The sequence below is a fragment of the Synchiropus splendidus genome, chromosome 1 (assembly GCF_027744825.2).
Source record: "Synchiropus splendidus isolate RoL2022-P1 chromosome 1, RoL_Sspl_1.0, whole genome shotgun sequence".
NCBI classification, from domain to species: Eukaryota; Metazoa; Chordata; class Actinopteri; order Syngnathiformes; family Callionymidae; genus Synchiropus; species Synchiropus splendidus.
Window position 1 is genome coordinate 41,406,647 of NC_071334.1, and position 25,366 is coordinate 41,432,012.

At 43.5% G+C, this 25,366-nt stretch overlaps 2 protein-coding genes across 7 annotated transcripts in view; one reads left to right on the forward strand and one right to left on the reverse strand.

Annotated features, from left to right (window-relative positions):
• Positions 1 to 81: 81 nt before the first annotated feature.
• On the forward strand, positions 82 to 25,299 carry LOC128759183 (epithelial cell-transforming sequence 2 oncogene-like). Its single transcript, XM_053865959.1, has 22 exons — positions 82 to 579; positions 1,002 to 1,114; positions 3,480 to 3,642; positions 3,721 to 3,964; positions 4,662 to 4,842; positions 4,917 to 5,046; positions 5,210 to 5,375; positions 6,376 to 6,504; positions 6,604 to 6,696; positions 6,763 to 6,969; positions 7,529 to 7,632; positions 7,706 to 7,831; positions 7,890 to 7,976; positions 9,367 to 9,476; positions 9,537 to 9,684; positions 10,282 to 10,355; positions 10,424 to 10,580; positions 10,662 to 10,727; positions 10,800 to 10,888; positions 11,095 to 11,267; positions 11,337 to 11,461; positions 24,178 to 25,299. Exons 1-21 carry the CDS (start codon positions 523 to 525, stop codon positions 11,459 to 11,461), a joined length of 2,742 nt encoding a protein of 913 aa, XP_053721934.1. The 5' UTR covers positions 82 to 522; the 3' UTR covers positions 24,178 to 25,299.
• The window catches only part of filip1l (filamin A interacting protein 1-like), a 59,350-nt gene continuing 45,493 nt past the window's right edge, over positions 11,510 to 25,366 (reverse strand). For 5 of the 6 annotated variants that reach the window (XM_053865890.1, XM_053865907.1, XM_053865898.1 and 2 more), the window contains 2 exons: positions 15,575 to 18,371; positions 11,510 to 12,437 (listed from right to left, as the gene is read on the reverse strand). In XM_053865890.1, coding sequence (XP_053721865.1) covers positions 12,219 to 12,437; positions 15,575 to 18,371 — 3,016 coding nt within the window. In that variant the 3' untranslated portion in view covers positions 11,510 to 12,218. Of the gene's footprint in view, positions 12,438 to 15,574; positions 18,372 to 22,668; positions 22,920 to 25,366 lie in introns of those variants that run through there. The other variant, XM_053865933.1, reaches the window with a different exon arrangement.

The following is a 25,366-nucleotide window of genomic DNA, read 5'->3' on the forward strand; positions in this document are numbered from 1 at the left end:
TGTCAAGTTTCACAGAAGGTGAAATGGAGTATTATGACACTGATTTCAAGAGTTGATAGTTTTGTCAATTTGTTCCGCTGTTTTCCTGCTGTTTTCAGATTTATTTCATTGGTCGCATTTCACCTTTTTCCACATTTGTGTGCTGTTATTAATTTATCTTAATGTTAGCACCCATTATTTATAATGAAGGGTCACTCCTCAAACTGCATTGTAATAGACCGCAGATGAAGGTCAAAGCAACTGAAGGTATGTTGAATTTAGTAAAGTCTGTTAACTCGATCTTCAACTTGTCTGCTTGTTTCCTATTCATGAACCGGAGTGTTGTGGTGGCTGTGAAGAAATGTTTGGTGACTTTGTTGATGCGTCACTATGGCAACAGGGCAGTTTGGGAGTGCTGCCTGCAGCACAACATAAAGTCGAGACAATCCAACACATAATGTTCAACTCCATGGATCTGAAGTCCCGTTCTCACTCGGTGAAGCGCTGGCAGCTTAATAGAACTGACTGTGGGGGGAGCGTTTCATGGACACATGTTTCAGTGCGTGGACACCACTCAGCCACAAACAAAGTAATCAGCAGGTCGGTGAAGCATGTTTCAGTGTTTCCAAATAAATGTGCTGTTATGTGTGTAATAAATGTATTGTTATTGATGTATTGTAGATGCATCATCTGTGGTTAGCCTTCATATCTTGTGTGGTTTTCGTGCTTTATTATCTTTGCACAGCAAAGGACAAAGCTGAGCATGTAAACTTGCTCACTTGCTACATAAAGACTAAATTGTAGCTAGAAAATAGCTTTACTGAAATAGAATGATCACAATGCTAGGAACTCAAATCAAATTAACACTGATGAGATAAACCAGTTAATAAATGAATCAAGTTGACTGTAAACAAAGGCTCTTGTCCAGCAGTTGTAGCTCTCTTGTGTGATGTTCTTTTAGATGCTGTAAAAAGCGTGAACAGGGTGAATATGTGAACAGGATTGTGTTCTCATCCCTCCAGCTATTTGCCGAGAGGATGAGCCTGGTGATGCACTGGTTTGACATGTGGACGGACAGTCAGAGGAAACATCTGCTGCACTCTCTGCTTAGCTGCAGCAACAGGAGTCAGATCAAGTAAAGCCCTGAACACGCTTGTCTTGTTTGTAGTTCACACGACTCCACCTTTAAGCCTACTTTTGCTCCCTAACAGCAGCTCACGTGGGACGTTCCTGTTGTGTGTGCTTCCTGGTGGCAAAAGGCTAATGCATTTGATTGTATCTTATAATGCGAATGTACAATGCAATATTTATTTTGGCCACCACATGCTGTCAAAGAAGCCTTGTCAATGTTACGATGCATATTTTTGATGGAGGCTTTGCTTTGGACAATGTGTTGTTCCATCGTTTGTGTGTGTGTGTGTGTGTGTGTGCGTGTGGCTTGTTTATCCTACTCTGTGGCGACCAATTCTTCACTGTACTTGTGAGGACCGTATGGCTTTGTGGGGACATTTGGCTGGACCCCGCGAGGTTATGTCTCAATTTAAGGATTAAGACTTCGAAATAATAGGATCATTATGATTAGGTTAAAGTTTGGTTCAGTTGTCTCAATGTCAATGAAATGCTTTTGTCCAGATTCAAAACTAGAACAGGTGTACCTGCCAACCAGGAATGAGCCAAGCAAGAGAGGAACCAGTAGCTTGTTTATGTGTTCTCTGTAACCTCCGGTCGAGACAAAGTCTGAATGGGGTGGTTTTGATTCCGCAGAAGGATATCTGAAGGCTGCTGTAGGAATACAGTCCTCCAGCTTTCTTTCATGTGTCACATGAGGCCTTGTGTCACTGGCCTCTTCTTGTCTGATTGTTCAGATGTGCTTGACGACATTGAGCTGTGCCCTAGATCATTGGTCTCCACACGCAGTCCCTGGATCTGGTCACAAGTGTGGGAAATTCTTATTGTGGTACTGTTTCATCCCTGTAATCTTGACCTGCAGGAGACCTGTGTGGAGGGAGTATTACTTGTCAAGACTTGAAATGTGTGGGACCAGTATCTGTGCAACCTCCTTGGTCAACAGTGGATGTATTTTCTTGATGTTATTACAGCAATTGTATGACCCTGAACAATTGAGTTGTTGCATTAATTTTTGGCAGTCAGGGTCATTGCCGTTGCATGCAGAGAGTAGCCTGACTGAGGTAATTGCTCGATTAAGCTTCTGAGTGTGATTGCATCATGTACTCCCGGTTTACGTGTAGTGCAGAGACAATTGACCTATGAGTAGTTCACCTCCGTAACGAGGGGTGGAGCAGAGAAAGAGCAGTCAAAGCTGACAGATACTGTGAGCCGGACATGGAACTGTCATCACCGTCAACATGCTTCCTTCGGCTGGTTTTGGAATCAAAGCCGCAAGTTTCTGAATAAAATTAAACATTCCTAAGATCGTGTTGTCTACTTTATGTATCTCAAGAACGGTAGATGTGGAGTGTCTAAAGTACAGAGTTCTGCTTTTGATTACCGCCGTGAGTCACTTAGCAACCATGCTAACATGGCGTTAGTGTCGTCTCCTGAAACCAACAAATCACGTCTTCTTTTGAGAACTAATGATCAAAATGGCGTGAGTGAAGGCGGGTGAAGACAAATCTTCAGATCATCGTTGTGGCGAGTTCCAAAACACAGTTGATATCAGGTTTGTCATGCCACGACCAAGGAACACACATAATGCATCAGGCTACATACACAACTTTTCCACACATAGAAGGTTATTGGACATCATTAGACCATGATTAGTCGAGGAATTTGTTTACTTCCGCTGTGTAGCTGAAGCTTGCGCTGCCGCACACCACCCAGTCCGGTCATAGTCCAGCTATCTACTTGGCTACATGCTAGCTGAGTCCAGCAATTAACCTCATTATCCAGATCGTGGAGTCCGACTAAGAGAAATTCCAATTTCTTTCCAGTCATCGGAATGAGCTGTTTACATGCATTTTGCCAGATTAACACAGTAATTTGTTTTTCCGTGTGATGTCAGCAAAAGAATCCTAGATTTGGTCTCCAGCCTTTACTTCAGACAGAGGAAATGAGAAACTCCATTGTGATCATTGGTGTAGCCATGAAACAAAACGCCATGGGGGTTCATCACGAGTTTGTGTGCAGCGAGAAGAGTACCAAGAGGACCAGACACTTCCACCCCAGTGGAAAGTAACGGTGCAATATTGTTTTTAGGATGTCATCATTGAGAAGCTGAGCCAGAGATAGGAAGTTGCTGTATTGCAAATCCTAGGGCTTACAAGATTGGTTGTAGCTTCCATTGTTCTTTATTGAGCAACACGATGGACTGAAAAGAGTTCTTCAGTTTTTTGTGTCTGGATGAGTTTACTTTTTAAATGTTCCATGGTGGGCCCCTCTGACAGAAAAAGTTGTCATCAGACCAAAATATCTGTATTTCGCTCGGTTTCAGGTTTCTGAAACACTTAACAAACATGTTAATTTCATCTCTTTGGGTTCAGGTTCTGTCGAGATTTTCTGATGGAGACACTTCCTGTCACTCATCTGAACTTCACCTCAGTCTTGCCTCGTTTTCTATCACTGCACGTGATGTCTTTTCTGTCCCCTCGTGACCTCTGTGCCGCTGCGCAGGTCAACTGGCACTGGAGAGTCCTAGCCGAGCAGGTAAAGGCAGGTCTAGCCACCTCTTTATTCCGACATGTGGATTTGCTCTACAGCTTTGATCCCTCATCCTAACCATAGGACTGTCTCTGGGCCCGGCGCTGTGTCAGACTGGGCTGGTTCCTCCCATACACTCCCGCTGAAAAAGAGTTTGGGGCCTGGAAGAAACACTATGCCCGCTGCTTCTCCACCCTGGAATCTGTGTCTCCTCGCGAGGTGAGACCAGAGAAGCAGCAACACCTAGATAAAATGGAGGAGGAGAAGGAGAAGAGAATGGAGTTGATGTACAGACGGATGATCCAAGAGAAACTTCAAGAAGACAAAAGTAAGAAACAACTCTCATTGGGGTGATGTATTGCAGAGTTATTGAAGTTAGACTTTGAATCAATCATTAGAAAAGAAACTGAAGTACCGGGAATAGGATGAAGACAATATTGGGGTTCCTGGATGTGATAAAGGAAGACATAAAGAGGACAGGTTTGATGACGATGAAGGTAGAACATGGGGGAGGAGGCTGACTTGCTGTGACACCCTGGGATTTGCTGAAAGAGAGAGAAGAAGCAGCACCCTAGTGCCCTCAAATGTTACCGGAGATACAGTATCTGAAATTCTAACATGTGGAACATATTGACTCATACATTGACTGACTATTTCTCCTCAGGGTGACATGATCATGCTACCTATTCAGCTGGAAAGCCTGCTGATTTGATCTTAAAATGCATTGTTTTTGTCATTGTCCCGTTTTCAATTTCTTTTTCCATTTTTCCCATTATCATATTTGTCTCCTTGCATCAGCTCCAGCTAGATGCGGTGCCCTTAGGAAGTCATGCCTCCCTTCATTGGAGGGCATAATCAATTTTTTCTGACTCTTGAAACAATTTTATCCACAACATTCTGTCACAGCACATGAAATGGTGCTCTTCAGTCTCTATAACTGAAGAAACCCTTTAGTGTAAGGCTTTAAGTACCATTAAAATGTATCTTTATACTTTGAAGAACTGTACTGTCTGTTTTTGATGCAGGAACCTCTCTGAGAACCAGGAGACCATGGGGGAGCTCCATCAGGTCAGTGGAAGATGTCACAAGGCTCGTCCAGACAGGACTCTCTAGCTCTGTGGCCACACTCACCCCAACACTGTCAAGCACCTCCACGAACCCCAATCTGGATGTAAATGAGACTGGGATGTCAGTCCAGGCCAGCAGGTCTGACTCCACTAACAGATTGACTCCACTAATGAGTCTGGCAGAGTTCTAACGGCAGGATGTTGTCCACGCAGCATCCACAAAGTCAGTGAGTCACTTTCCTCCTTAATCGTAAGACCTGCACCAGAACCAGCCACCCGGACCATTTTCTACTCCCATCCTGTTCTTCTGCTGCTGGTCTCCAATATGATTCCGGCTTATGAGGTCAGAAAGTGATGTAATAGCAGTATGCAGTTGCATGCAGCTTCTAAGCAACTTGAGAGAAAAGGACTGTTACAGAAACAACAAACAATTCTGAGCTTATGTTTATTTGTTATAAAAAGAAGAATGTCTGAGGAAAAGAACCAAAGAGCATTTCTCTCCACAGATGGTGTTAAGCGGAGTGAAGTCAGGCGTGATTGTGGTTCTCTACGACCACAGAGGGAGTTTGTCTGCACTGTTAGCCCAAGTGAAAAGAGCCATTTGTGGACAGAGAGCACAGAGACTGGGCCTTCTAGCTCCTGGAGGAACAGAGGAAATGCAGATCTTACACAGTCAGTGTTTCATTTATTCTTCCACTCTGTCAATGCACACTTTCCTTGTACTTTTTTTTCTTTAATTAATGAAATGTATTCAGACAAGTTGCTTGAGCCGGAGCGTCAGGGTACAGTGCTCAAATTTGGCGCAAGTGTTATTGTTTGATGTAAGTTCTGATAATGGAATGCATGAGTTTCAGCCTACTAAACACACCACAGCCTCACAGGGAATCAGGATAGGCATTTGAGACTTGTTCAAACATAAGCCAAGGAAAGTTACATTGAATACTAGGACAACGATTGGATCCACATCATCAAATTGTGTCAACTTATAACTGCTGATCTTTGATTGATTGCAGCAAGATTGGAGCAAAGTTCCTTGCCAGAACAGCAGATTGAGATTTGTTCAGTGGGAACAATAAAGTCCTCAAACCAAATCCATTATTGTCGATCATATGTTTATTGTCTATCTATTTATATGATTATTTTTTGCAGAAATATAATTTATCATTAACTATATTACTGTTATCTATTTACTTATAACTATGTATATTTTATTTATATATTTTTGTAATGATATATGTTTTTATATTATGGGTTATTTGTCTTGGGTTGTTTGATAGCTTGTGACTTCACTTATTATTATTATTATATTTATTTATTTTTAATACTGATGCTTTGTGGACATGATTGATGTTTGTTTTGAATCTTTAATGTCTTTGGTATCTGTCAGTGTCTTTGTTGTCATTGGTGTCTGGGACATGTTGAAGTGCTCCACTGTGGGACTAATAAAGGCCGTTCAGAATGGTGTGTTTCTAGCAAAGTCTTCTCATGCTTGTTTCGTATCTGATATGAACCCAAAGGCATAGGACGCACTGACATGACCATGTGTAGAGAGTGCCTCATTGTCCAGCAGAAATTCCAGAATTAGACCATGTGGACGAAGAAATCACCACAAGAGGGCAGCAGAAAACAATCGTCCATCACCGAAACCCCATGTTCTGTTTCCTCTTTTCAGATAGCATCCTTTCAGAAGAGTCTGTGGTGACACAGAGCCATCGCAGGTTCTGGTTACAAATACTTGGCCATATGTTGCCTCCAGGGGACGGTGGTGGGATTGACTTCTTCTGTCCGCTGGCAGCATCAGGTAGGTGACCACCTGTGACATGAGCGGTAGTCCGTACTGAACGAGCTCCCAGCTTCAATTTCTGATAAGTGTCACTGCCGTGCTTTTCCTCCTCTGCAGCTACAGGTCTTTCCCTGCTGCAGACTCTCTCTACTCTGACCAGTCTGAAAGTTTGTGCTCCGATGGGACTAGCCAGTGGAAGTTTTCAGAACAGTGAGTGTTAACTGCAGCTAGAAGAGTACAAACTTATGATGCACTTCATTCTGCTTTGCTTTGAAGTTTTGGGTGAGTGGTCGGATGGAAGTGTGTGTGCTGGGCTCTCACATGATCAGCCTGGCGGTCCAGCACTGGAGTACCTGTGTGAGAGCGTTCTGCAGGGATGGTGCTATCAGGCTCACTGGATGGAAGACGCTCTGCTTGAGATGAGGAGGATCCTGGGCACCAGATTGCAATGTGTCAGTCATGAAGCCAGGGGCCGTGCTCTGGGTGAGGCTTACACTGGTGATGGGTTGATGAAGATGCGTGAAGCAGCACGGTCGTTTACAGAGCTAGGTGGCGCTCCCATTCCAAAATAATTCGCTATACTTAATAGTTTGCTATACATATACATAGGGTGCATCCATAGTCAGTATACATACATGAACATGAACGATCTTAATCATCATGCATATGTCTCTGTGTTACTGTAAATGTGATAGTGATTTCATATTCTATTCAGACTTGATATTAAATCTGCCTCATTCCAAGTCTGTCCATAACAAAAAGCCAATAGGAGGGGCTGCAAGCTGACTCCTGGTACACCCCTACTCTCTTCTTGAAGGCTTGCATCACTTCAATAGCACCTCACCACCGTTTCACTATCCTCATATACGTACTCCACAGCATCCACATACGATCTGTGAGGCTCCTGATTTGCTCTTACAAAACCACCTTATTCCTCTAAAAATAAACAAATTATGATGTCATTGGAATCCTTATATGTTGTTATTTGAGCTGCGTCCTTGTCCAAGCTGTGATGACTCTGTACCTAACTTTTTTCCCCCAGGTCACTTTCTGTGGAGGGAGATGAGCCTGGAGGATCTCAGTGAATCCGAGGATTTCAGTTTGGCTCTGACCGAAGGACTTGCTGCTCTTAGGGAATATACAGTGGTCCGAAACATGACACACAACTTCTCTGTAGTAGCAATCAAAGGAAGGGTCAGTGGAACCTGTTTGTCTACAGGTAAAGCCGGTGGAGTTCCTGGCTGACTTCCTGAGCAGATGGAAGAATGACGGGTTGGACAGAAGCAAGAATGTAGAAGCATCTGTTCCATCACCGCTCTCCAGCATCAGACATGCGGAATCTGAGGTGTGGATGTTGCCACCAAAGAAAAGGAAGTGTCTCTAGGTCTGTTCACTCTTCACAGCACCCCTTAGACTGGAGAGGCGTCATCTGCAGGGAGCTGCACCACAGCGAGTGTGTTTATGTCAGCAGACTCAACAGCATTTTGAAGGTGCAACATTTCACTTTCTGACTGAAGTAAATTTAAATGTCCCATCCCTACAAGCCTCACTGAGTGACGACTTAATGGTCCATTGCTGTGCAAAAGCAGAATAGCTGACAAAAGCAGGTGCAACACACACTGCAGTAGACTTAAGTTGATTTTGTGATTTAAGACACACTGGGGGAGCTGAACTACATTCAGTAAAGTCATACGATAAACATCAATCTAGTCCAGTTCATCATCTTGTTCATGTGTGCTGATCACACCAGTGGTTCGGTTGCTTTGGTCAGAGGAACACAATGATTTAGTGACATGACAACTCACACCACAGACACAACTGATGTTTGTGTTGCTTGTTTATTTTTAATGTGTCCACATTCCTAGCTTAAAGCATTTATTTGTTTGTACTGTACATTTTTGTAAGCATTTCCTGCCTGTTTTTTTCTTTTTATTTATTTATTTACTTTGTTTCTAAAAATGAATATCATTTATTTTTCTCTGCCTTTTTGCTATTGTATAAGGTGCGGATTTTTACGATTCTATTTTTTACTTATTTATTGATACAAATGTTGTTGGCTTTTTTGCCACCCACACTGCTGACTCACTTCTCACATATCATGGTGATATGAAAAATTAATTTCAGGCTAGCACATAGTCCAAGAAAAGTAGCGTTCAGCATTACACTTTGCCAAATTGATACGTGAATACGTGGCTGTCTCCAATACAGTAGGTGCAGCAGACTGTGATCACGTTACTCTGGGCTAATCTGCTAATACTGCACCTTTAAGTACACATGACCATGGAGGTTTTCTGATGGCTTAATTTAGTTTTGGGGGGGCAGAGGGAATGGAATTTTCCTAGAAAGCTTTTGAGCAAGGAGAACTCTAGTTATTGTTGTGTTTGTGCTGTTGTGTTTAGAGTTCACCCCATTCTCTTTAATGTTATCTGTGTTACGTTTTCCTCTTGTTTCCATTTTACTTAAATGCTTTCTCATGTGGCACCATGACTTTGCATCACCCTGAGTGGTCCACGGCTGAGAATGTGGTTGAAGGTTGAATCTGCATCCTGCGTCTGACGCGATAAAAAGAGTGCTTATTAAAGAAGTCTGGCTTTCAGCTTATTCAGTGCAAAGCTCTAATATTACCCATGTCAAAGATGTGTCATCATTGACTGCAGGGTTTGTGTTGGGACTAAAAGAGAGATCACTGCCTACAGGTCCATATGGATGACTGTAATGTATTATGGAAATGTTCTTATTATTCACTGATCTCAGAATGTGTATTCATCGAAATCACGCTCAAATATTGTAAGTCGACGATCTTATTACAGATACAAGTTGAAAGTTGCATATCAGTTGACACAAACAAAAAAGTTCCATTGTGTCACTTATGACTTGCAGGAGTACAGAGATCCTCTGAGAGCAGCTCTGGACTCCCACAGAACTATCCTGAGCACCACTGACATCCTCATCATCTTTAGTCCCGTCACTCAAATGCTGCAGCTCCACAGGTAGACACGCCCACATTTGCCCAGCAATAAGGTGCTGTGCTTGACTGTGGTGGCTCTCAGGACGTTTGTGCAGGAGCTTGAGTTGAGGCTGCTGCAGTGGGGAGCAGGGCAGTGTGTGGGAGACGTGTGTGTGAAACTCTGCTCCCAGCTCAAGGTCTACACCAACTACTTCAACAACTACACAACTGCCCTCAGTACCATCGACCAGGTAAATGACTGATCAGGATTAAGAGGGTGTGTTGAAGACATACCGTGCATGTTGGCATGTTCTGCCATATTTGTGAGTTCCATGTCTCGACAAGCCTGTGAGGACATTTTGTCCTGTCCTCACAAGGTATAGAGGGTTAAAACGTCAGTAAAAGTTGTTTATTATAATTAGTTTCAGTTAATGATTAGTTTTCAGTTGTTCAGGTGAGCCACATGTTTTGATTGTTTAAGGTGAGAGACTGGGGAAGGCATGATGTCAATGAGAGGTCCACAAAGTTGGTGTGACAAACGTGTGTGTGTCTGTGTCTGTGTATACCTGGTTTAGCTACACTTGAGGAGGATCACACAAGAGGATCAATTCTTGGAAACACACCTCCTTGTGGGGACCTGCTGCTATTTGCAATTGAAGCCTCAATTTTAGGATTACAACGTCAAAATAACTGGGTGATTATAATTGGTCTTCAGTTCAGAGTCCTGGTTATGGTTAACCATGTGTTTTAGATGGTTAGGTTTAGGGTGAGAGGCTGGGGAAAGGATTATGGCAATGTGAGGTCCTCACAAAAGTGTCTAAACAAATGTGTGTGTGTGTGTGTTTCAGTGCACTGAGCTGAAGCCTTTATTCAGAGCATTCCTCAAGAAAACAGACAGGACTCTTGCAACACACATGATGAGGTGAGCAACACTGACACATGACCAAATATATCCATGCTTATTGTTGTGATGCGTTCGTGTGTTTGTAGCCTGCAGGAGCTGCTGCTGTGTCCTGCGTGGAGAATTTATGAATATGTGACTCTGCTACAGTGCCTGAGCTTGCACACGCATCACACTCACCCAGACCATATGCACCTGAACTCTGCACTCACCACACTAAGACAGTACAAAGAATTCATTCACAAGGTACAAACACAATTGACACAATCATTTGTTGTTTTATTCTCCTCATATTTCGATGACTTCAGGACTCACATCTGTTTGCAGCTAAAGCAGAACTCAGAACGAGTCGCACTCATTGAAGAAACCCAGCAGCTCATCCAAGGATGTCCTGTAAGTCACATTGCTCTGCAGCAACATTATCAATCGCTCCAGACTGCACTTCATTCGCCATCATCTCCTCAGCACCTGGACGAGGGAAGCAGGCAGCTACTCATAACACAGGATGCTGCGTTATTCCAGAGTCCGGATGATAACCTCCCTGAGTCTCTCAGGTAGAACTCAGAACCCCCTGGTGCAATTACAGATGAACAACAATTTAGATTAGATAGAGATGGAGTCATTAATGAACCTCTGAATTTTAAAAATGGTTATTTACAGGGACTCTCAGTCCAAATTTAGCAGGATTGTTTGAGCGGTTTCGTCTTTTTCCAGTATGTCATTTGGGCTTGGAGAAACCGCAGTGCCTGTTATGTTTCAGGGAGTACGAGCAGACGTCCGATATCAGCCTTTTTCTCTTCAATGATGCTCTGCTGCTGACACAGCGACAAGTGAGACACTCGCCATTCACTCTGTCCCACCAGAGCACATACACTTTCCTGGCGTCTGTAGCGCTCAGCAGCCTGTCTGCCAGGAAGGTTGCCTACTCTCGCTGTGAGTCTTGATCGACACTTCTACACACACTATCACAACCTACAGTAGATGTGTGTCTGTGGTGTGCAGACATGAGTCATGCCTTCGTGTTGGAAGGTCCGCGTCGGTCCTGGACCTGTGCCACTGAGACAGCGCACCAGAGAGACCACTTCCTGGCTGTGCTGGAGCCAGCGATAAAGAGCGTTCTATCATAGGTATGTCACACTTCAGGTTTCTACACCAATATTGATGAAGGTAGAAAACTTTATTGACCAGAAATAAACACATCACATGTACAAATGAAGAAGTTAGATACAAGAACATTTTTGTACATTTTTCCTCATAATTCATTCGCTTTGAGTCTTACCCCTCAAACAACAGCCTCCTGAACACATTTTTTTTAGAAATGGACTGACAAATGCTGACAGCAACATTGAAAGACCTTTGTTACAATTAATCACGTGAAGCTCACGTTGGTCGAAGAGACCGAATGACTTTCCTACTGAGACTTCCTCTGAGGAACACGTAATTCTGTGGATATTAAAGGTCTGCTGAAGTACCATATTATTTTATCAGTATTACTGATTTCTAATAACTTGCTTGCAAACCTCAAGTAGCACCTGTTGACAAGGGATTCACTATATAATTATGAGAGCACCAATGTTGGAGGGTGATGGAGTCATCAAGTGGTTGATGAGGTATCAAACAGTGTTGCAGGGTTGATGACACAGTGGCGTAATTCTCATTGGCCTCTAGATGGCGCCCTTGGTTTAGAAATAAGTGAGGTTTCACTGAATTAGTTTTTCAAGTCCTAACATTTTACAGCAGACAGCGCCATCTGCTGACCTGAAAATCAGGAAACTGTGTCATGAAACCTCATCTACCCATCACTAGAGTACCCCCTTAGACAACGTGTACAGTCTGTCTGGATTGTCGTACCAACTCCCTGAAAACAAGTTGTAAATAGTGAAATCACAGTCTGCGGTTGACCAGGTTTGGATTGCTGTTGTTGTTACCAGCTGGGGTGTGTGTGGTCGAGACATTCCCTGTTGGTTGTCCCAGATGGTTCCCACCCTTGGGATGGAGTGCGGTGTTTGCAGTTGAACCATTTGTCATCCCCTTCTGGCCACTGAAACCCTTCGGTTTGGGGATTCTTGTGGGTCCTGGTCGTCGGAATGCTTCCAGAGGTAGCTGTACAACAGATGATAGAAAGAGTTGACACCGGGTCTGGGCAGTGTTTGGGACATACAATTAAAGACAGTTTAATGCAGCACTAATCCATTGCAGCTACTGTACTGGAGAAAATGCATTAGATTAGATTAAATCAGATGGCATTTATTACTCATTTTTACTCAGAACTGCAGGTGTGACCGGCAAGCTTTCAGTATGACGAGCAGCAAACATGAACACTGACATGCTGTGGACATAAATGAAACACTCTAGAGAAGCCAGTGACAAACACAAGTTTAATATTTCCCTCTAACGTTGAAGTTGTGATAGCACCATCAAACAAGAACTTGAGAAACACAGGTCCCTGGCCACTCTCTCAACTCGACTTGTCGTTGATTGTGTGACACATAACGGCAGCTTTTCCTCATTGTCGGTTGACACACGCACATCTGTTTGCTTTGTTATGCTACTGAGCAAGCATAGCGCTAAATCTTCCAATGCGCTTGTGCAGTGTTGTCTATTTTACTAGTTGCTTGGGCATTACATTAGATATCTACAGGTCTGGCTCATGTACTACATTGTTTCTGTGGATTTGTCTGAAGGCCTGGAATGTCACAATTATATTATTGTACAATGGGTGTGTGTTTTATTTTATTATTTTGTATTTTTACAACTTAACCAATCAAAAAGTACTTTGTCTCACTAAAGTCACTAAAGTTGTCTCACTCAGCAGAAGTAATTCAGCGAGTTACACAACTATTACATTTAAATCAGTGTAACTTGTAGAAGACAGGTTGATGAGACTGTCCTCATATTCAGAGCTCAGTAGGTGGCACTCTCCGTTTAAAGAGGGTGTGAGATTTCAGTGAAATAATTGTTCAAATCCATAGGTTTTAGTGCAGGGAGGACAGAAAAATAGCTGTCGACATTTAAACGAATGAAATACTCGTAAAGTCCACTAGATGGTGCCAAACGATTGGTATAGGCCATCGTAAGTGATGGCTTTTTTGGCCTTTAACCTTTTTTCCATACTCCACTTCTGCTGTTTGTGCTCTCCTGAGAGATTCCTTGGGCAGAATGCTCCTGTACATATACCATACCATACCCATACGTTAGGACCACTTGAGACACACATCTCACATCTCACACACAACAAGGAAGGTGAGAGGCAAAATTGTGAGACTGAAGAGTTTAGACTCAACGCTGAAGAAGCTGGTGGTTTGTGTCATGGGGCGTTCATCTGCCCGTGATTTGTTGACCGAAATGAACGTTGGGGGATTGAACTTCATTTAGTGACAAGTGGTCCAGTCTGAAACATCTCGTTGTGACTGTGGCCACGAGACAGCGCGATCAGCATTGCTCACTACGGTCGGAGTTCAGCAGCTGTCTCCACGGAAACCAAACAAGCAGGACTGTTGTGAAGCCTCGCCTGGTGACGGCACTTCTGCTCTCGAACTTAAACTCGTACTCTTGAACTCAGAGTGACTAAGTGGTAATGGTACAATGGTGTGATCCCAAGGTGAAGTCATCATGCGAAGTGCCCTTAGGCAACACACTGTAGCACCTGAATTTATCAAAGCTTCTGTGAAACCCCAGCTCAGCCTCATCACTCACTGCAGGTGGTATGATGCTAGCATGATCCTTAACTTCACTTTGGCAGTTGAAGTATCTCATGAGCAATTTTTCACAATGTAAGCGAAATATTACATATGCGATGTAGGTGTAGATGTAGATGTTTTCACTCTATTGAGCAAAGACAACGACTTGCCCCATGTGTTTCTATTGTGCATTCAGAGGTTGGGATTGAATCTGAGCCATCACCTTCACAGTGAACCTATATGGCTTCTACTGGATCTCATACGTCTGGCAGTTGCTAACTCAACTTGGCCAAAATCAGGTTGAATTGGGGTCGGTTAATTGAGGTCAGCGACAGCTGCTGGATGCTCTGCTCAGTTTGATGAATAGCATCTTATTCTGTCATCTTGGCTTCCCTTCATCCATCCCAGACGCTAGTCTCCACTTCCCCCAGCCTCCACATCAGTTTACAGCCTAATCTCACCACCTTGTTGTGACGTTTCTTTGAGAGTTTGGACGACTTTACTGCAACACCTTTTCTGAGCCCTGTCCCTGCTGTGTGGCTGACATTTCAGTTTGATGAAAGACTTTTTGCCTTTCATGTGGCTTTCAACTGGAGTTCTCCAGGCACCCTTTATAGTCTATCTATCCCACGTGAATTGATAATGTATTGTATGATCATGTACAACATCTGTTTTTTGGTTTGGACAATACATTATTTGTCTCTGTTGCATTACTAATTGCTGCTAGTCAGACATAATATAACAGACATAATATTATATATTATAAATTACATTCTTTTTTGACTTAAAACAGCATTCAAGGGTTTGGTAAAGGCAAACATATTTCATACAATTACTTTTGCATTATAGATTAGGCACCAATATACCAGTCCTTTAAGAGCAAAATCATTGCTCTTCAATCAACGTTCAAAATTAAACACTTTGAAATTATAATCCAACCTACGCACTGACATACTCCTGTGTTCCATCTATCAATCATATGAAGTGAAACAGTAACACAAAACGTTTGTATGATTTAATGAAGCCCAAAGTTATTCACAGACTTAAAGGACAAGGTGACATTGTAGTACACACATGCCATTTAAATATCTATGAGAGTTAATGGTAACTGCATGCATGACAGACCTGAACTGAACCACTGCTGTACACGTTCCAAACATGCTGGATTAAATGAATCCACGAACTCATCAGGCAGGGCCTACAGTATAGACAGGCTTCCATTTCCGGATACAACATAATCACAGTTCATGACTGAAGTATAAGAAGTTGCTGATACAACAGTGTTTGGATATCTGCATGGTAAAGGTTGCACAAGAGTCAGTGCACGTTAGAAAAGTTAGAAAACTCCTGTTAAGTAAAAATGAAAATCAACTTCTCATGCAGACGCACACTTTTAAAATGAGCACATAAACATAACATGAACACAAGACACAGTTGAAGTTGTCAAGTAAAACAGACATTCAGGATGAGCAAGTGTCAATCGTTGGATGGGTCTCTCACAGGGGGAATGGGATGGTGTTTTGAGGGGTGATGATCGGGTCAGTCATAAGCATTACTTACTGTAATCTGTGACGGTCTTTGGATTTGAGAGGAGGTGGGCTTAATCATGATGCTACTTGTAATTTTGCTGCTGCTTTTGACGGTAGCTGTGTTACAGTCAGTCACAGTCCTCTGCTTCTGATGTCCAGGCCCATGACTTAAAGTTTGTGTTGGGGTGATGCTCTGGATGTAGGGGCTCCCTAAGTGGATGTGGATTTTGTTGTCTTCTGTTGTTATAACATTGGGCCCGTTGCTGTTGGGCCTCTGGACCTGCCAGCTGTTGTGTCTCTCAGGACTGACGCGAAAGACAGCATGTCCTCCGACAACCTCCAGGGGCTCTGTTGACACGGACCTCTCAGGGGTACCTGTTGTGACTGAGACGATTTGAATCGGGGACACTGCTCTATCTGGCGTGAGGGACCCGCTGGAATTGGGGGTCATTGACCTGGAGTACGTCGCCATGTTGACAGGGGACAGGGCTCTATCTGAGGAACAAGGTTCATCAGAGATCGGTGAACACACATTTGAAGAAGGGGAAATGGATTTCAGATTTGGGGACATGGAGGCATTCTGGATAATTGTGATTCTCTGCTTGGATGGACCTCCACTTGTGGGTATTACCGCTGTGCTGGTGAATGACTGAGCATTCTCTGTCGTAGGACTAGTGATCTCCAGTGTGGCGGTGTTGTGCTCACGGTCTGGCGTTACTTTAATGTGCAGAGGCTGTCCAGGACTCTGAGTCAGCACAACATCTCCAGACTGGACATGGTTTCCATTTTGGCGTGTTTGCACTTTACCATTAACCAGATGGGCACCATCTTTGTTCTTCAGTAGCGGGACACGTGCTTTCCTGATGTTGTTGAGGTTGTTGTTGATGAGGGAAGCGCTACAGTTTGTGAGCTTGTTGCTGTAGTTGGCATTGTCCTCAGGTTCACTGTCGTCGTACAGTTTCCCGTTAACAACAGCCCGTTCCAGGGGGACCAGTGTCGTCTGAGACAAAAGGTAAATAGGCTCTGTCTGGACTTCTTTGGTGGATACATGCAAGTCAGAAAAGCGCCTCCCATTCATGCCAGGGCGCAGGCTTTTGCTGAATCGTCTGTATCTCTCCAGCTCCCGTGTGAGGGTCTCCATCTCTCTTACAAGCTCCTTGTTTCTGACTCCCTGCTGCGTCAGTTTTCGTTGGAGAGTCAATTGGTCAGTTTTCATGCGACAGATCGAGTCTTCCGTTCCCATGTATTCATGGATCTTCTCCTTCAGAGCAGCTACCTCTTTGGACAAATGACTTGACTTTGCTTCTTCCTCCTTTAAGCGTTTGAAGAGAACCTGCTCTTGGTTGCTGTCATTCTTCTCTGCCAGCTGACACCTAGTCAGCTCTTTCTTGGATGATTCTAGCTCTTCCATCAGAGCCTGGGCCTTCTCCTGTTCATTGATGAACTTTTTCTCCAGTAATTCCAAATCCTCCGTTTTAAACATGTCACCCTCCGCAACCTTCATGTCCTTTAGCTTCTGTCTCAGACGTTCCACCTCTTGAGTCAAATCCTTCACTTTGTTATCCTCTTGCTGGAAACGGTTAGTGATCGACGTTGTTATGTTATCCTCTTTCACTTTGTTCCTCAGGTACTCTTTCTCAATGGTCTCCAAAGACTGCAACCTTTTCATCATCATGCTTACTTTTGATTCTAAGTCAATGTTCTTTTCTTCCTCCACTCGCAGCTTGGCCTTCAGGCCATCTCTTTCCTTTGTGGCAGAACACATTTTCTCCTCCAGCTCAGCTTTGGACTTCAGTGCCATCTTGCTTTCCTCAATGAGCTTCTCTGTGACAGACATGACCTTGTCCTGCTCTTCTTGAAGTTTGCCGTTGCTGTTCTGCACCTTGTGTTCCATTTGCTTGAGCTTCTCTGCCATTACCTTTCTGTCATCCACGAGCATAACTGTCAGAGTTTTTAGCTTGCTTAGCTCCTCCTTCAGGGTCCCTTCCGTTCTTGCCAGCTGACTCTCAGCAGACTCCAGCTCTTTTACCCGCACTTTCAAGACCTCTAACTCCCCAGTCAGGACCTTTGACACAGACTTCTCCTTCTCCAGGTTACTCTTAAGTGAGCAGCATTCCTGCTTGCTCTTGCTAAATGCGTCCTCCAGCTTCTCCAAGTCCATTATTCTGTGGTTAAGTTTCTCAACTTCAGCTTTTAATGTTAGACTTTGGTTGGCCTCATTCTCCAGTTTCTTGTTCAGGTCCCTGCAGTGGTCCTCCATCCTGATGAACTCCTCATCCTTCCCCTCCATTTCGAGTACTCTTTTCCTCAACTCTTCCAGCTCAGACATGAGTCCAGAGTTACCACACTGTCCCCGGCCGATTTTGTCCCGGAGCTCTTGCAGCTCATCTTCTGCCCTACGCAGAGTCTTATTAGTCTCCCCCAGTTCATCAAGTTGCCGGCTGAGAGTCAACAGTCTGTGACGCAGCTGCCTGTTCTGGAAGTCCTCGTTGGTCAGCTTAGCGGTCATAACTTCTTGTTCCTGTTGGTATTGGATGACTTGCTCTTGGAGCTTGGCCTCCAAGAGAATCACCTTTTGCTCCTCTTCCCACAGACGGGCATTAGCTGAGCTCAGATCCAGCTGGGCCTGTGAAGTGCTAGCTGTCAGTTCTTTGACCTTTGCTGTTTGGAGGTTCAACTGATCGGTGAGACGCTGCTGTTCGTCCACCACCATCAACGCAAAAGACTTCAGTTTTGTCAACTCCTCCTTGAGGCCAGCCACTTTTTTGTCATTTTCTTCGTCCTTGATTTCACGATAAGCCTTCTCTTGGTCAATGAGCACCTTCAACCTGAAACACAGACACAGCCCTTGTTAGTCACTGGACAGCGAAGGCCAAGGTACTTCTTTTGGTGCACTATGGTGGACTGTCTAAGACCCTCTTTACAGAAGTTACATTGTTTTCCCATGGCATGGCTTCAGTGTTTACGGAGGCCAGATTGCTGTGGACCAGGCAGGCAGCTTTTTCTGCAACAGTTACAAATGCACCAACACTGGACACTTCCCACATATTTGGTGCAGTTGTGAAAATGAATAAGAGCTCTTTGGTTAAAGAATGTTTTCAACCCCTCAGTGGAGTACTTCTTTCAGTACTGGGTCTAGCTTGTAATCCATCTAAGACGTATGATGATGAGACCCAAACATAATTTTTCTGAAGGAGATACCAACCCCACAAAGTGTTGCCATCACAACAACCGATAGTTATAACCGATAGTTGCTGGATGCTCCCAGCTCTAATAAACTAAGGGTTGAAAGACACACTCACATTTCTCACTATCTCACTTCTCAGTCATTTCTCACTTGCACACAGCAAACATCACCATATTGCCCACCCAGCATTCGTACCGTAAATGACACACTTCTGCAAAACTTATTTTTATGCAAAATTTATTTTAGGGAGAATTTCACACTTAATCAAAACATGGCAGTTGTTCCCCATACAATAGCAATACTCTCAATTACTAACGCACTTTTTTTTGGTTCCCTTGTTGCCAGATCCACATGAAATTGGATCTGGCAACACATGAGTTGCTGCTGCGAAGGCCGTTAACAATCGGTGCAGTGCTGGAAACAGCATGTTCCAAACTATGAGCAAACAGCCCGTTGGGAAATTAAGAAGTGACATACACCACGCTGGAATGCTGATCATTGACCTGTGGTGTGTTGAGCAGACACGGGGGACAGACATGAGACACAAAGTTAATTCAAGCTGGGACGTTTTTTTAGTACAATAGTTACCTTCATGTTGACTATCACTCATCAGCCAGTAAAAAAAAAAAAAACAATGACAAAAACTGGCATCAATATTCAAGCAGCATCACTCCGGATCTTTCATGAACAATTTCAGTGTTCACTTTCAGATTCGCGATTCAAAGTATGTGGGACTGATCAATGATCAGTGACTGATTAGTGATTACTCATCTTAATGACTATAAACACAATCTCCAACTCTGAATTTGATTAAATGCTTCCTGGACTCTTAGTATTAGTCACTTTCTGGTAATGTTAACCCTCCCATCTTGAGTGTGAGAATCACCATCATGAATTTTGACAGCTCTTTGTGTTGACAGCTGTTGATATGGGAGAGTGTGTGCTCTGGGTCTGCAGCACCGTCTGGCCTGCAACTCAGCAACTGTGTGCGCAGACGGCGGGCACTTCCTGATGGCCCACTGGCATGGAACAGTCCTTAAAGGGGTTCCATTGCTACCCTCTGTGCCCCTATTTCCCCTCACCCAAACCAGCAGCAGCACCTCCATGATTCCTCCCTCCTCTTCTTTTTACATGTTGAAGGAATTCCCCAACTCACAGAGGCAATTAGACCCCCTCCTCACACACACTCTTGCATGCACGTGTGTCTTCAGTAGCTGCTCAGTGGTGAAGGCAGGTGAGCACATGTGCAGTAAGTGTATCCATGTGCGTACTCAGAACACCACCGTCATTGAAGAGCGTGATGATGAAATTGTTATCATATTATTTCATTATTACCCTGGTCTTGTAGGATTTTGGAAGACTGTGTTTCACCACCCACTATATGTGCAGGTCCATCAGCTACTGACAACTTAGTGGCTCAGTGTCTTTCCCATACAAAGGTCATTTGACCATACTTTATATACAGTATTTACAGTTATTGTGAGCATCGCAATTGGATCACTGGCAATGTCAACTTCTCTTATTCTAAATAACCACCGTCTGTTACTCCTTCATCGACCATGACGTGCTAATCCAACCCATCCTCACTCCCATGACGCTGGGAAAGTGGATTTTTGTGTCCTGTACTGATGAAAAAGGCAGCCTTCAGCATTAAATGTTGACACATCGGTGTTTCAATGGACCGAAAGAACACTTTCCTTCCATAGCTTTCGAGGCGGGGCGCCGCCGATCATGCGTTGCACAGGCCTGCATAGCACATCGTGCACGAGCGCATGGCGCATCATGTGCAGGGGCAAAAAAAAAACACATTTTACTTCCATGTAGCGCTAAGCACGCAATTGGCAGGTTATTAAACGTAATGAATGGAGCACCATCCAATGGCTCACCCTAACCCCAATGTACGTCTTTTTTTCATGTGTCGTGCTGCCATGTGTCAACATGCTACCCCAACGAAGGCCGCCCTGCTCGTCAGTAAGGGATGTGAAAAGGCCGCTTTCCCAACGTCACTATATGATGCCACAGGAGTGAGATCGTGTTGGCTAATTCAATACTCCAGAGTTGAGGAGTCATTTTGATATCTGACTTTCACTGCTACTATGTGAAATCGCAAGAAAAAAGTGTTCTTTTTGTTTTTACAGACTACATCAAAGAGTGTTGGAATTAAAGGGTTATTAGACAGCCTTGGAATTCAAAGTTTATTTGACTCATTTATATAACTGTGAATGGACACAGCCCCTAAATCAGAGTAATGGAATTCTTTCTTGTATGACATGTTTCACAAACAGCTCAAAGATTTGTTGATGTTTTCAGCCAAATGACACTGTTGATGTCAAAAAACAGGGATGACAAATTTCAAAGTGGTTTTCCTTTTGTACTTGGAAACTTCTTGACATATGGCGTGCACAGAACTCAGCAGCCCTTTAAATAGCAAATAGCACACAATAAAATTTAACAACCATATCTGACATGATAACAAACCACACAACGTGTCATTACTGGTCCATATTTTTTCTTTTTCCAATTTGACATCATTAATTTCATCCTGACAAAGAGGGGTTGTCTCAAACGGATCATTACACCCAACATTTTCAGTCTCTTCTGCAGTCACAGGATGAAATAATTGTGAGCACAATCTTCATGCTGACATAGTTGGACCAACTACTCATGGGGAGACACACCACATTCACACGGTTCCTCCCTGCTGTTGGCGCTGGAAACTGTGGCTCACCCACCACTGCTAACTGCGTTACACATCCCATAGGTCACGGCTGAGCCAGTTGCTCACCACAAGTGGTTAGGTCATCCCGAAAAGACGGTACAAGTCCCACGCCGGCACACAGAGGCACCTCCGGAACTCTGTGTCTTGATGTGCATTGCAGTCTGCAAAAGCGGAGTGATGCAGTCTGCTTGCTATATTTTAAGTCCACGGTGGTGAAGTGATACGCCCATGAGAGCCATCAGCATTTGTTAAAAATGTCAGTGGATATTTATTAACTTCCTGCTCGTGGGTCTACGGGCAAAAGTGGAACAGCACATTTAAATTACTGAAAGTAGATCCTGCTTTAAAAACACCCAGAATAGAAACTCAAACTGTTTTTCGTTTTGCAAGACTGAAGAGAAACTCTATCACTGTCATGCGATTACATAAGAGCTTATCTTTCATATCGCCACAAGGACAAGCCCTTTTGACGCAGAAATCCAAACAGTTTGAAAGGGAAATTAGATGTTGAACAGCTCAAAGGAAAATGGAAAAAAAAGTTAGATGTAAACTGTAAGATAGGTAAATGCAGTCATTAAAGGGGTTAAAAGGTTATATTTTCAATCCACACTGTATTTTGAAGGTACAAATATGTATGCCAAGTTTCTTTTTTAATTAAAGCATAGAAATATTTCATCAAAATAAAACCCTGACTTTAAACAGTAGGCCATTAAAGATGCAGTTTGTTTAACAAGATAACTTCTTTACACTTGTCCACATTGTGGGTGATTATGAATTAGTTTCTAAAACTTGCATACAAATGCAGACTAAATTAAAGTTAATCGAGAAACATTTGCTGAAAATGGCGGAATTCATTTTTGTCGGTTATTTCAAAAACATACCAAATATAAACAATCTAGAATTTAGAATGTGGAAATAATAATGAAACTTGCTAGAGAATTCAATGTTGCCATTACTAATGTGTAAGATTTTCCTGGTAATAGCTCTTCATATTTGCCTTGTAATTTTACTTTTAAAAATTAATGAATACATGTCGAACTTCACATCGACAAATAACTCAACAAATAACCCATCACATGTCCCAAAACTCCTTTCTAGCAGCACCCTCAACTCTTCAGCCAAAATGCTTTGAGCGTCAGCACAAAAATAAGAACTCATGGAGCTGAAGATCTGACATTCCTTCTACATCTAAATCAAGAGTGATATTTCAGGATCCTACCTGTGCCACAAAGTTCATCCGCTTCACCAGTGTGATAAGTTTCTGTACGTGAGCTCAACTCTTCTCATGCCTGAGCGGCGCTGTGGATGTTCCTGCTCTCAGACCAAACAATAAGGGATGTGCTCCTGCCAATGGACCATTACATCATCAGCATGTCCATATAAGGAGCTTTGCATGTCACACACTCACAAGAGGGGGTGTTTTGCCTGTGGAAGTGTGTGTGTGGTGCTGGATGAACTTTCAACAGCAGGAGGATGTGGCTTTGTGCCAGGAAAGGACTTTTTTTCTGTAATGTGGACGCTCTGTTAGCGCTCTGCAGGCATGACTGTAGGTGAAAAGAGACAAGGAGTTCTGGTGACAAAACCTCCTCCTGAATCCTGTAAACTTAAATCATTACTACAGGTGAACTGGCAGGAGTGTGTGAGAGGGTTTGTTATTCCCTACAACTGTGCATTGAACACTTAGTGTGTTGGGTTGAAGTATGCTTGGAATGTCCACTTCACTTAAGGGCTTCAAATTTAATTCTGACCCAGGATTATATTTCTACTGTTTTGGTTGGGAGAGGCCAAGTTGACCACTGGACGGTAGCTGTGTACCTCTGTCCTGGAGAGTTCAGGGGACTTGCCCCACAAGCTTCAGACTTGAAGATGACCCCCTTTGTGTTGCTGCTGACTAGTGATGGGTTGATGATGTTTCATGAAACGGAGGCCACCAGATGGCACTGTCTGCTGTGAAATGTTTGGACTTGAACAGCCAATTCAATGAAACTTCACATCATATCTAAACCAAGAGCGCCATCTAGTGGCCTCTGAAAATTAGGACACTGTGTCATCAACATTGCAACACTGTTTCATGACACTTCATCTACCTAGTGCTGACCTAAGGTGAACCAGACACTGTATAACGTCACATTAGGGCCCGAATTACAGAATGGATCCACGCAACACTGTATTCAGGCATTGGTGGCATATGACCTAATGGTAGGCAGGTTCATCACGAAACATTAGGGATTAAAATGGTTGCTAGATCACCACCTACGGTATGATTGTTTTGAACAGAGCTTAATCGCCAGGAAAATGTAGTCTAGTGGTTGTTCTCCACTAAAAGTTTCAGTGTCGAGCACATCTGCTGACACGAGACGACAAAGGGTTTCTTGATCATTTCACGATCAAGCTCTGTTCAAAAGTTTAAATCAGGCCGTGGTTTATTGTGTCTAGATTGTCGTGCCTCTATGTAGGAAACTATGTCTGTCCTACATCGTAGTCACAGAGGTGAAGAGGTCAGCCCTCATCTGCATTATGTTTTTATAGGTTATAGCTTCAAGTCCAGAGGCTACAGTTGTCAACTTGTTTTATGGGACATCCAAATATGTCGGAAGGGCTAGGTTTCCTGCTGTCATTCCTTTGACAGCTAGAAACTGATCATTGTGTGACACGACCCTCAGGGATTTTCTGTCCTGTAGGCTCGTATATACTAAATGGATTATCTGCCTGTATTGCCTGGTTACAGGGGTGTCTCAAGTCTGCCACTTCGTCTCCTACCCGTTGGACCAACCAGGAAACTCAGAAGATGTCGGACTGAGTCATTGGGACTTAATTTCAGTTGAATTTGTGAACGATTCATCCAAACCAAGAAGACCCTACTGTTGACAATGAATTAAAATGATTAAACTGTGGCGGCTGGATAATTTGTGTGAAATCACTGTTGTTGTTCACTGCCTCCACAACATATGCCCTGTCCCCTCACACATGAACAAGAACCAGTGATGGAGTGTTTCAGGGGCAGTAGCTACAGCAATGGTTTGAGAGACATTTGCTCTCCAGGGTGTCCTGTAGAGCTTCCTTCCACTTGGATTGGACACTTGACTTAGAGAGTTGTCCAGGTGCCACACTATCCTCTCTGTCTTTCAGCTGTTACTGAATGTCAACAGTTTTGACTCAACTCATACAGGCAGATCAAGACTTTTCTGGTCACTTGGGTCCCCATGACACCCCAGTGAAGTAACCAGCCTTAAGAGGCGAGATCATCGTGAGGGGCCTTCAGTTGTGGGAGGTTTGTGATTCCTTCTTTTGTATGTCAGCTGTGTTAAACAGTCCAAGTATTGTGTCACATGTGATTTCACCACTTTCAAAGGTTAAACATCACCTGTGCTAGGTTCCCATTGAACCTTGATGTGAAAGAGTGTGTGTGTCTTGAACTGAAATCATTCCTCAGAAGGACATCATTTCACAGTGAAAAGTCGTCTACCATTCACTTGAGGTGCTATTTGCGTCTGTTCCTGAGTTTATTTAAGATGTCCTGCATTAATGAACACACAATCAGAGGGTGAGCTGGTTGACACACCGACACAATGACTGTTTAATGACTCATTCTTGTGCGTTTCAAGAATAGTGCCATCGATCATTCAGTGTTTTCAAACCGAGAATCTTTCAAGTGGTTTGGAGCCTCCTAGCTTTGTGGCTTTAGGAATCAGAGTACCCCTCGAGTACAGATGGGTTCAGCAGGATTGATTTCATGCTATTTATACAAAAGAATTTCGCAATCCGCAGATTCAGTGGTCCGCTTTATAAGGGGAGTTATTGGCAGAGGTTGACAGGTATGAAGTTTGATGTTGGTTTTGATGAGCGATGTGTGCGGTTCAGCTCGGTCAAGTCCAGTCGTGCCTTTTCAACTTCCTGGAAAGTAGCTGTAGAATTGT

What these genes read in the sequence shown, in the direction of transcription:
- LOC128759183 (XM_053865959.1), top strand. Translation starts at nt 523, where the DNA reads ATGGACACATGTTTCAGTGCGTGGACACCACTCAGCCACAAACAAAGT. An exon ending in GGAGAGTCCTAGCCGAGCAG is followed by an intron (nt 3,643 to 3,720) that starts GTAAAGGCAGGT and finishes TCCTAACCATAG; the next exon opens with GACTGTCTCTGGGCCCGGCG. An exon ending in AGCTCATCCAAGGATGTCCT is followed by an intron (nt 10,728 to 10,799) that starts GTAAGTCACATT and finishes TCATCTCCTCAG; the next exon opens with CACCTGGACGAGGGAAGCAG.